This window comes from Myotis nattereri (genome assembly GCF_964212035.1).
Source record: "Myotis nattereri genome assembly, chromosome: 8".
In the NCBI taxonomy this organism is placed as follows: Eukaryota; Metazoa; Chordata; class Mammalia; order Chiroptera; family Vespertilionidae; genus Myotis; species Myotis nattereri.
In genome coordinates, this window is record NC_138083.1 from 11,068,385 (window position 1) to 11,080,396 (window position 12,012).

At 47.3% G+C, this 12,012-nt stretch overlaps 1 protein-coding gene across 1 annotated transcript in view; it reads left to right on the plus strand.

The window, feature by feature from the left end:
* Nucleotides 1–12,012, plus strand: part of ZFP64 (ZFP64 zinc finger protein) — an 80,290-nt gene that overhangs the window by 13,449 nt on the left and 54,829 nt on the right. The window contains 3 exon segments of the mRNA XM_081096705.1: nt 3,157–3,318; nt 4,787–4,849; nt 8,951–9,202. Of these exon segments, the coding sequence (XP_080952831.1) occupies nt 3,157–3,318; nt 4,787–4,849; nt 8,951–9,202 (477 nt within the window).

Consider the following 12,012-nt stretch of genomic DNA (forward strand, 5'->3'; position numbering starts at 1 on the left):
GCCCCCGGCAAACAGGGACGTTGGTCTCCCTGGGTCTTGGTCAAACTCCCCTTGAGAATCCAGGGCCATCGCCCAGTTCTGTTCACCTGTAGACTCGAGCATGGCCACATCCTGGCTTCCGCTTCTCTCGTGAACCTTTGCAACAACCTCATGAGGTGGGCGCAGTGACTGTCTCTGCTTACAAGGGAGGAAACGGAGGCTCACACTACTGGCCTGAGGTCTCCCCAGCAAACAGCTGGCCCTGGCCCTTACACATCAGCCAAAGCTACAGTGTAAGATCCCCGGCAGGGAGGTGCACCTTAGAATTAACGAGATTGCTGTCGGTCACAAACAAGTTGCTCTCTGGACCCGTGAACTAACTTGAGCCTATGGAGCCCATTTTGGTCACTTTGGCCGAGTCGTGAGCCTTTTCTGGAACTGCGCACCTCGAGTTTCACTGCGGGTTAGAACGTCTCCCAGATGCTGCGTGATGATTCGGGTTGAAGATGAAAAGTAACTGTTCCCAGAGATACCCGGAAACAGTCGTAGGGGCTCCGTCTGCTAGTGATGAAGCACGTGTCTGCATTGGAGGAACAGCCCTCTGTTCCTGAGACACAGCAACAAGAAGGGTGGGTGGCCTCCGCTGGACAAAGCTGGGCTAACTCTTCCTGCTGGAACGCACGGGAAAGGGCCACCTGGGCCAGGGGTGCTCAGGCTCAGCCTCAGCGGGGCAGATGGTTAGAACGCAGAGCGCTGGGTCCAGCCCAGAGTTTCTGATTCCGTAGGCTGGGGTGGGGCCCAAGAACTTGCCTTTGTAGCAGGTTCCTAGGTAGGTCAGTGCCGCTGGCTGGGGTCCAAACAGAGCAAAGGAAGTGGAGCCAAGAGCCAGAGCCGAAGGAGTAGATGGGACACGACGTCAGGAGAGGCAGGTGTGGTCGATGGACCCATCTGAGACTTGGCGTGAAGGCAGGACATCCGCCTGCAGAATGGTGTGGCCAGCTTTGAGCGAAAGCCGCTTCACTTCCCTCCGCATGTTTGTTTCAGTTGAGGACAACGGAAGCCAATTCCAGCATGACAGCAGCGCTGAACCTGGGAATGGCTGATGGCACTCCCCCAAACCTGAACGGGGTACATTAAATCAGTGGTTCTCAACCTTCCTAATGCCGCGACCCTTTAATACAGTTCCTCATGCTGTGGGGACCCCCGACCATAAGATTATTTTCGTTGCTACGTCATGACTGTAATGTTGCTACTGTTATGAATCGTCATGTAAATATCTGGTATGCAGGATGTATTTTCATTGTTAAAAATGGAACATAATTAAAGCGTAGTGATTAATCACAAAAACAATATGTAATTATATATGTGTTTTCCAATGGTCTTAGGCGACCCCTGTGAAAGGGTCGTTCGATCCCCAAAGGGGTCGCGACCCCCAGGTTGAGAACCACTGCATTAAATTGATCGTTGGCGGACAGACAGCTCAGGGCATCTTAATCTACATGTGATTGCCTCCTACTGGCTGAACACCTGAACAGCCGTAGGCTAATTCTCCCCATTCTAACAATGCCTCTGTATACGAAAACCTGACCCTTTGAAGTATGTATCCCTGCCTCGCCTCAGGACAAATTGTGTTAATAAAAAGCATGGAGTCCTGAGACAAGGAAAGCTTAGCTCCTGTAGCTAAAGCTCCTCTGACCCCCAATGCCTTTCAAAATTATCTTTCGTCTCTGGACTCCTATTTAATCTACAGATTTCCTGAGCCCTTCTTGATGCTGGAACAAGAACCCCGGCAGAGGACGATGGAAGCCATGGGTTTCCTCAGACACCAGATGCTGGTGGAACCAGGTCTTCCTGGACATGCATCAGGATGATGTTGTCATTCTTGCCTCGGTGTCCAGGAGGTGGAGGGCCACACAGCCAAAGAGTTCTAAAAGGACCCATGCCACATGTGCGAAATTTCTAGGGAACATCAGTACTAGATACAAAATGAGGAATATGAAAGCACTGCATCGTCAGGTGTTTAATTGGCGGCTTTTTAAAATCTGTTATACACAAAGTAACGGTACATCTTACAATCTATAATGGCTTACATTCAGAGAATGAAGATGTTTGTTAAGAGAAAATATAGCACCTCAAACCTGTGGCAGAGATGTTGTTGCTTCAGCCACAGCCCAAATAGGCAATGATGTGAAGTCTGTCGATTTAAATAAAGAAGTTTGAGACTACCTGTTTTATCTTGTATAATGATAAATCTGTGTGGTCCCTTTTTTTTTTTCATTTTCCCTCAAAACTTCAGTGAGAATACAAGAATTCCTTTTTTTAGGAGTACTTGTGTTAAAGAGTGGTTTTGGGAGAACTTGTAGTTTTACCCAGGATTTCTTCAATCAGTTTCTTTCCAGTTGTTTGTTAGGATTTTTGTGGTAAAACCCTGGGCGGAGTTGCTCAGTGGTTAGAGTGTCAGCCCGCACACTAAAGGGTCTCAGGTTTGATTCCAGGTCACCTATCTGGGTTGCAGATTCAGTCCCCGGCCCCAGTTGGGTTGTGTGCAGGAGGCAGCCAGTTGATGTGTCTCTCTCACATCAATGTCCTCCCTCCACCTTCTCCCCACTCCTACTCCCCCTGCCTCCCTTCCACTCCAAAAATCAATGGAAGAAATGTCCTCCGGTGAGGATTAACAAACAACTAAAAAAAGAAAGTACCTAAAGCCTTTGCCTGAATTAACAGAAAACCTATCTGGTGTAAAGGTGGGGACGTTTCTTATTTATGAAGGAAGCCTAGGTTTGGATGGTTTCAGAACTCTGGCCCAACATCTGATTTTCTTGCTGTTCCCTTGTGCTTACAGAATGGCTGCCACAGATCCGGGCACCACATCCTCACTCCAGCATGTCCAAAGAAAGGAAGTGGGGTGACGAGGGCAGCAGGAGTGAGCATTCCTCCACTGTCTCTCTTCCCCCACTCGTTTGTTTGTTCTGAATCCGGGAGGAAATCTTTTCCAGAACCCTCAGCATGTATCTCCCATGTTCCACTGGCTGGAATGGGGCCGTGTGAACACTACCAAGCAGCTAGGGAGGCTGGGAAAGCCACCTAACATGTTCACACGCTAGAGAGGCAGGCCGGCCAAAGGGAGAGCTGTTGGGTATTCACATTATGAAAATTAATAACCACCCTGTCTTTTAGTTTCAGCTCCAGAATTTGTGTTTGAGCATGGCTACCAGACGTATCTGCCCACGGAAAGCAACGAAAACCAGACGGCCACTGTCATCTCTCTGCCCGCCAAGTCACGTGCCAAAAAGCCCTCGGCCCCACCTGCTCAGAAGAGGCTCAACTGTTGCTACCCAGGTAAAGGCAGCCTTGTGTCCTGCTTATGCGAAGGATGTGACGTTGTGCAGGTTCCAGGGTCCTACATCGTGAACTCAATGTAGATGGGCTCCCAGCTCCCCGGCTTACACGTCAGAGCCCCGTATTTGCATCATCCCCTACGCCCTACCTCTGCTATCCCGGGTCACCATGTACCTAGGCCAGTGGTTCTCAACCTTCTGGCCCTTTAAATACAGTTCCTCATGTTGTGACCCAACCATAAAATTATTTTCGTTGCTACTTCATCACTGTAATGTTGCTACTGTTATGAATTGTAATGTAAATATCTGATATGCAGGATGGTCTTAGGCAACTCCTGTGAAAGGGTTGATCGACCGCCAAAGGGGTTGCGACCCACAGGTTGAGAACCGCTGACTTAGGCTCTTGAGACTTTCACAGCCGTGGGACTTTGAAATGGGAGATGTGAGTTTCAGGTGACTGAATTTTTATGCCGTGCGGTAGCTTAGGAAGACATCCAAAAGATTGCTCTTTTTTTAGTTTAAAAAAGAAACACAAAAAACCCACAAATTTTTATTTGGAAATAATTTCAGAATTGCAGAAAAGTTACAAAAATTGTTCAAGCCCAGCTGGCGTGGCTCAGGGTTGAGTGTTGTTATGAACCAGGAGGCCACAATTCAGTTCCCAGTCAGGGCACATACCTGGGTTGCAGGCTCGATCCCCAGTAGAGGTCATGCAGGAAGCAACTGATCAATGCTTCTCTCTCATCATTGATGTTTCTCTCTCTCTCTCCCTCCCCTTTCCTCTCTGTAATCAATAAAAATATATTTAAGAAATAATAATAAATTGTTTGAAAATTTTTCTGTATTCTTTCATCTAGATTTTCCAAATGTTAACATATTATATGTAATTTGTCATTTTTCCTATATACATGTATATTTATATATTTTCCCCCTCACACCATTTTAGAGTAAGTTGCAGACATGCTGTCCCTTTGTCCCTCAATATGTATTTCCTAGAAACAAGGAAATTCCTATGACCACAGTCCAATCATCGAAGTCAGGAAATTCACATTTATACACACTGTTGTCAAATAACTGACCTTATTCAGATTTTACCAATTGTCTCTGGGTCAAAAGAAAAACATTTTTGCCCTGATCCCAGATCCAATTCAGGATCATGCATTGCATTTAGTTTTCGGGTGTCGTTTCCTTTCATGACCTTGACATTTGTGCAAAGTACAGGCCAGTTATTGGGTACAGTGTCCCTCCGTTGGGTTTGTCTGAGGTTTCCTCCCGGTTAGACTTAGGCTCTGCAATGTGGGCAGGACGCGCAGGAGTGATGTCATGACCGTGGTTCATCACGTCGGGGGCACGGGACACCTGTGTGTCCTGTTTCTGGGGGGTTATGTAACTCTCATCACTTGGTTGAGGAAGTTTCTCCGCTCTAAAGTGATGATGTCTTATAATTAATCTCTCCTTGCCTTTTTAAGGTTGCCAGTTCAAGACTGCTTATGGCATGAAGGACATGGAGCGGCACTTAAAAATCCACACAGGTAAGTTCCATTTCTTTGGCACCGATGCCCTGAACACGTCCTCTGTGCTAAGAGCTGGGGATCCAGATAAGTCAGACACAGGACATGACATAGAACCTCAGTGCATTACACACACAAATAAATAAAAGCAAGATGCTGTTCCTACACGTGATTTTGGCAGAAAATGTCTAAAGCAATAAATCCAGGACTGAAACAGACGTGAGCGAACTTAACTAGTGGCAATGTGAACTGCTACAGCCATTGGGAAAATTAATTTGCCAGAATGAATTAAAATTTAAATGCACCTATTTTTGTCATTTTTGAGGAGATGATCGTATAAATATGTCTCTCTGTGGATGTTTGTGTGTGAGAGAGAGATGATTGGTGAAGAGAGGAATAAGGGGGGAGAATAGTAACATTTCTTTGATGTATCTTTACACTGTATCATTGGATGCAGTGAGTGTGTTATTTACGCAATTTTGAAGGGGGGATTTCATAAATAAATACTTTTTATAAAAGGAGAGAAAATAATCAGTGTGGAAAAAGAAAAATGTGATTATTTCTAGTGATTTTAAATTTATTTAATATGTTACTTTTTATGTCTCCCCAATTTTCTGCAAGGAAAAGGAATTGCATTTTTACACTGTTTTTTTAACAAAGTATGAAATACCCCTAATTCGATGCTACAGACATGTATAAATTTAAAAATAAGTGTATAAGGTAGAGACCCACTGAGATCTGGCTTAGGTGTCACTAATTGCCTGAAGACCACATTTTAGCCTCAGCATTTGGAAGATCGGTTGTTTCTGATACTCCTTGGCCCTGGCCAGTGATTGCCTTATTGCACTGGCGGCCACCATCGGATCCTATCAACCTCACAGTGACCTGTCACCTGAATTTATTCTAATTATCAGCATGTTCAGATATTAAGTTTCAAGTATTGGTAAGCATTCTCAATGTAACAAGCAGTGAATTTCTCCACACGGATTTCATGTGCTGAAGTTCCACCAGCCAAGTGTCACATATTCATCATTGCACGAGTGCAGTGCTGTAATTATTAATGAGGCTTGGGGAAGCATTATAAAAATATAAGTAAGGCCCTGGCTGGTGTGGCTCAGTTGGTTGAGCATCGTCCCATGCACTGAAAGGTAGCTGATTTGATTCCCAATCAGAGCACATGCCTGGGTTGCAAGCTCGATCCCCGGTCAGGGGCATTGCAGGAGGCAGCTGATCGATTTTTCTCTCTTTCTCTCTCTATCCTCTCTCTCTAGAAAAATCAATTAAAAAAATCTTTTAAAAAGTATATGTATATGTGAGTAAGGGCCACGATCTTCAGTCTGTGTCTGCAGGTCCTCAGAAAGCATCTTTTACATGCAGTCAGCCAGGCTTGCGTTTGTAGAGTAGTTTCTACATAAGTGCAGTATGTCCGCCAACATCTTCAAGTTGGAGAGTTGGCAAGAAGGCAAACTTACCTTAGTTACTTTCAGAGGAGAGGACATGGCCGGGAGCAAGAATAGCAGGGCTCACCCGACTGGCATGGCGCAGTGGTAGAGCATCGACCTATGAACCAGGAGGTCACAGTTCAATTCCTGGTCAGGGCACATGCCTGGGTTGTGGGCTCAACCCCCAGTGTGGGGTGTGCAGGAGGCAGTCAATTAATGATTCTCTCACATCATTGACCTCTCTCTCTCTCCCTTTCCCTTCCTTTCTGACATCAATAAAACTATATTTGACAAAATATAAAAAATGAAAAAAAGCGTAGCAGGGCTCTGTTCCAGCAGAGCCGGCCAGCAGCTGCTCAGTGCTGCAGCCACACGGACAGGGACTCCAGGGACCACCTAACAGCTGACAGTAATGAGAAAGTACTGCTCCTGGATATTTAAATTTGACTATTAACATTTTAATAATAAAATTGTCATATTTAATACACTTAGGGTGTTCTTGAATGCCAGATGTTTAGTCTATGATGGTAGTGATCAGTTTGGGCCAACGTTGATACGAGCACTTGGTTATTTACGTATTTGCTATAAAGTAAAAGTGAAAATCCTAACTCGCATCCCATCTCCTTCTTACCCAGTGCCCATAAGTCACCAGTCTTAACCGTCCAGTGGGTCTCATTCTTAAGATTTTGGCATGCCTATACCAAGCCTACGACACACACACAATTTCCTTTTTTCATCTCTTACTAAGGTAATATTGTATATATGATAGCTTCTCAGCCTTTTGGCGAAGATCAGCGTGATATTGTATACATCATCACTGCAGCTTGCTGTTTTCCGTTTACTCCTGAACATCTTCCCACATCAGTATGCACATACCTATTTTACCTTCTCAGTGGCCAAGTAAGGAATCGGTTCAGTAATGCACGGCACATCTGCACGTGAAATGCTTCAGCCTTAAAAATCATGTGGGTATTGCCTGGCCGGCGTGGCTAAGTGGTTGAGCGTCCACCTATTATGAAACAGGAGGTCACGGTTCGATTCCTGGCCGGGGTACATGCACCGGTTGTGGGCTCAGCCCCCAGTAGGGGGCAGGCAGGAGTCAGCCGATCACTGATTCTCTCATCATTGATGTTTCTGTCTCTCCCTTCCTCTCTGAAATCAATCAAAACTATGTAAATATTAATGATGTGAAAAGATGTAGTCAGTGGGGAGGCAGTGTTGCGTTTGGCTAAGAAAGCAAGACAGTCCCGGATTCTAATCCCACTTGTTGAGAGAATTCAGTAAAACCACTCAGAGGCACAGTGCCTTTCAGAAAGGAAGTGTTTAAATTGATGTCAGCCAAGAGGTCTTTTTGTACCAAAAAAAAGTACAGGGCCGAAACCGGTTTGGCTCAGTGGATAGAGCGTCGGCCTGCGGACTGAAGGGTCCCAGGTTCGATTCCAGTCAAGGGCATGTACCTGGGTTGCGGGCACATCCCCAGTGGGGAGTGTGCAGGAGGCAGCTGGTCGATGTTTCTCTCTCATCGATGTTTCTAACTCTCTATCTCTCTCCTTTCCTCTCTGTAAAAACTCAATAAAATATATTAAAAAAAAAAAAAAAAAGTACAGGTACACACAGATACAAAAGAGATTGGAACAGTTTACGTCAAAAAACGTATGGGTGACAAGTTGACACGTGTCTAGCGAGTCCAGATTAAGCAGGTATAGCAAAGAAACCCGACACCAGCTCAGACAAGGTAGGGCTTTGTGTCTCTGTCACATGCCTGGCCAGAGGAAAGCAGGTGGTCCAGGCAGGTAGGCGGGGGTTTAAGCTCCTTCTGTGCCATCACAGTACATGACGTTACGATCCCCACCGTCTGCAGGTGCGCTGGCCTAACCTGCCCACCCCTGCCAGTTCACCCCATGTCTTGGTTACAGCTGACAGGAAGGAGGGGAAAGAGGAAAAGTATAAAGCACACAGTTTCTTTTTCCAAAAGGGGCACATTTTCCTTCTCTGCCATTTCACTGATGAGGACGTGGTTGCAGAATCACACCTCGCTGCACATGAGGCCGAGAGACATGGTCCGCAGCTGGTCAGACACGAGCCCCTAAAACCTAAGGGGTCTGAGGTTTAGGGCATGTCTGTTGTGACAAGGGAAATGGAGAGAATGGTTATGAGGGACAGTGGACACTTTATTTTACTGAGCTTAAATTTAAAAATTTAAGTTGCATTCTATTCTTTTTTTTATAGTAGTATATGTATTTATTGATTTTTAGAGAGGAGGAAGGGAGAAGGATAGAGAGATAGAAACATAGGTGAGAGAGGAACATCATTGATTGGCTGCCTCTTGCATGCCCCCTACGGGGGACTGAGCCTGCATCGCGGGAATCAACCGGTGACCTGGTTCCTGGGTCCATGCTCAACCACTGAGCCACACTGGCCGGGTTGTATTCTATTCTTAATAAATAAGAAGTTCATATTCAACATAGGAAAAATTAGAAAATACCAGTAATAGCACAGTCATCCTCAAAATAGAGGCACCCCGCCCCCCTCCCAAGATGCTAGCTCTTTGCCAACCACACATCCCATCCGGGGGTTTTCTAACAGTCTTTGGTGATCGCGTATTACGCTTTCCACAAGGCAGTGGGAGATAAGCCTTCTTCTTTACGCTTGTTTCCTGACGCCCTCTGTGTGTTTGAAGGAGACAAACCCCACAAGTGTGAGGTCTGTGGCAAGTGCTTCAGCCGGAAGGACAAGCTGAAGACCCACATGCGGTGCCACACGGGCGTGAAGCCCTACAAGTGCAAGACGTGCGACTACGCCGCCGCCGACAGCAGCAGCCTAAACAAGCACCTGCGGATCCACTCCGACGAGCGGCCCTTCAAGTGCCAGATCTGCCCCTACGCCAGCCGCAACTCCAGCCAGCTCACCGTCCACCTCCGGTCCCACACGGGTAAGTCCCTCGCCGCTCCCGCTCCGTGCTCCTGGCTTGCTGTTGCTTCCGTCATAGGCACAACATACGTATTTGATGATCCCATTGTATGCAGTTTTGCTTTTCATCTGCCCCGAAGTGCCTTTCTCAGTAAAATAGGGGGAACCTCCAATTTATAACTCTCTCTATATATAGCTTTATGTAACTTTATAATTTACTCACTAGTATTTAATTGAGGAGATATGCTAAACGAAATAGAGATACAAGTAGTGCATTTTTAATACATTTCTGCGTAATGGTTGTTCAGTCATTTCCCTCCGTCTTAAAGTGTACTCTGATGAGTTGAGCGTGGGACAGCTTGATGGAAAAGCTCAGCAGAGTGCGTAACTTAACAAATGGTGTGTGTTTTCCTTCTGGCAAGTGTATCCGTCAGCTATTGATCAGTGCTGCTGTGTAACAACCAGCGTGAAACCCCAGTGGCATATCATACTAAGTATGCATTGCTCATATACTTCAGGTCAGCACAGGCGTGGCTAGACAACTCTGTTGATGTTGGCTGGGCTCAGTCACGTGTGTGGTGAAGGCTGGGTGTCCATTGCCCTTGGCTGGGGATCTGTTAGCTGTGGGCTCCCTGGATGTCCGTCACCTTGGCTGGGGCAGGTAGGCGGGGGTTTAAGCTCTGCCCCCCTCCCCATACATTTCCTCCTCCTTCTGGGACCAGTGGGCTACCCCAGGCTTGTCCTTCTCGTGACCATGGCAATAATACAAGCACGCATGCCTCAGTGTGTAACCCCATTTCAAACCTGTACTTATATCCCACTGGCTAAAGGGCCTGGTGTAAAGGGTTGGGCCAAGCTCACCTACAGGAGGAGGTCACCACAAGGTTACATGGCAAAGGCCAGAGAGATGCAGGGAGGGATAAGGAATTGAGGCCCCCCCACCGCCCACCCACCGTCATTCACATCTTTCTGGCATGCAGACGCATTCACACCCTCCCAAGTCCAGGATCTCCCGACCTCTGTCAGGTGTGGATACGTGTCCCCTTGACCTAGAGACCCTAGCCGTAAAAAGACAGGTCCGTCCCGCACTCCCGGTGTACAGAGCCAGGACAACGGGGGTAACCTTGCTGTTGGGACGGGTAAGGACTGAGGCACTTGGCAGTCACTGGTCCACACATTTCTGAAGCCCCTCCGACTGGTGTCCCGGTCCCCCACTCTGTGGACAGGGAGTGGTTCGTGATGAGCTTTGGCTCAGCTCCCTGGTTTCTAGATTGTTCCGTGGCACATCCTTTCCTTCCCCTTCCTTGGCTACTTCTGAAAAGGAGTGAAAACGTGCCTTTGGGAGCCTTTCTCAGCCTGTGTCTCAGCTGCCGAAAGCTGGGCACCTCTTTAGAGTTTTAGTCCAGGTTGGGACAGCTTCGCTGGCAGAGTTGTCGTAAGACTTCGGAGCTTCCGCTGTGTCGGTGCCAGCAGCCTCACCACAGTCCCTCCCGAGACTTGCCGTTCCTCTGAGCCCAACTGCAGGCACTTTGGGCACACAACCTTCTGTGGGTCGAATCCTTGAGACCTGTAGGACTCCTTGTCCAGCTGAGAGAATCTACGTGGCACCAGCTTCATTCTTTTAGAGATTTTAACAGAACCTACATTCACATCCTTCATTTCTCATTCAGTCTTTTCTCCCCCACTCCTCACTGTCCTCCCCCACCCCACCCCACTCATCACCATCTCGAGATCAACTCCCTGGACAGGATCTTTGTCCACAGTTTGTTTTCTTTGAAAACCTTCTGCTGGCTGGAGATGAGGATCTTTTTGTGGTTTTATTAAAATACATTTTTATTAATTTGAGAGAGAAAGGGGGAGAGAGAGAGAAACATCAATGATGAGAGAGAATCATTGATCAGCTGCCTCCTGCACACCCTTCGCTGGGGGTCCTGTTTCCTCACTGGGAATCGAACTGTGACCTTCTGGTTCACAGGTCGGTGCTCAACCGCTGAGCCACAGCGGCCAGGCAAGGTGAGCATCTTTATTCAACCCAGCACATCTTTGATTTTCTACTTTCTCTCTCTAAGGTCCATTTGGAAAATGGCCAGGTTTTTTTGTGTGTTTGTCTCTTTCTTGTGTTAGCTTATCACGTGCAGCTTGTGAGACACTTTGGATGTTTTGCTTAGAATTAACCTCTTCGATCAAGCCCACCATTCAATAGGTGTGTATTCTATCTTTTAAGTTACCGCAGGTGACAGTTTTACCAAATGTTTGCCATTCCGTAGTGTATAGGCAGCCTCTGCCTGCCAACCAATCCGAAAGCCAGTGCTACATAACTTAGTTTCCTCTTGTGGCAACGCTCCATTTCTCCATCCTGGTATCTGTATTCGTTATCTGTTATCACAACCATGCAGTGTAACAACCCCGACACCTCAGTGGATGCAACAACATGCCTTTCTGTTCCCACGTTGGGGATCAGCTGGTGTCATCTGGGCAGCTCTGCTGATCTTGGCCAGCTCACTTCCCCGTCGGAGACTCAGCTGGCCGTGGCCTGGCCTGTGCACTGGCCTTTACCGTGGTTCCCCAGCTCTGCTCCATGCACCTGTCCTCCTCCTCCTGGGACCAGAGGGCCAGCCCAGGCTTGACCTTCTCACGGCAATGGATGACAGACGTGCAAGTGAGCAAATCCCAATGCACAAGCCCATTTCAAGCCATTACGGTGTCAGGTCTGCGCAGCGTACCATCAGCTGGATCTGATGCCATGATGGGTCCTGTTGTCTGAGGTCATGGCAGGTCATCCTGCCCTGGTCAGGAGAGCATGCCTGATGACATATGTGACAGGCCATGGCT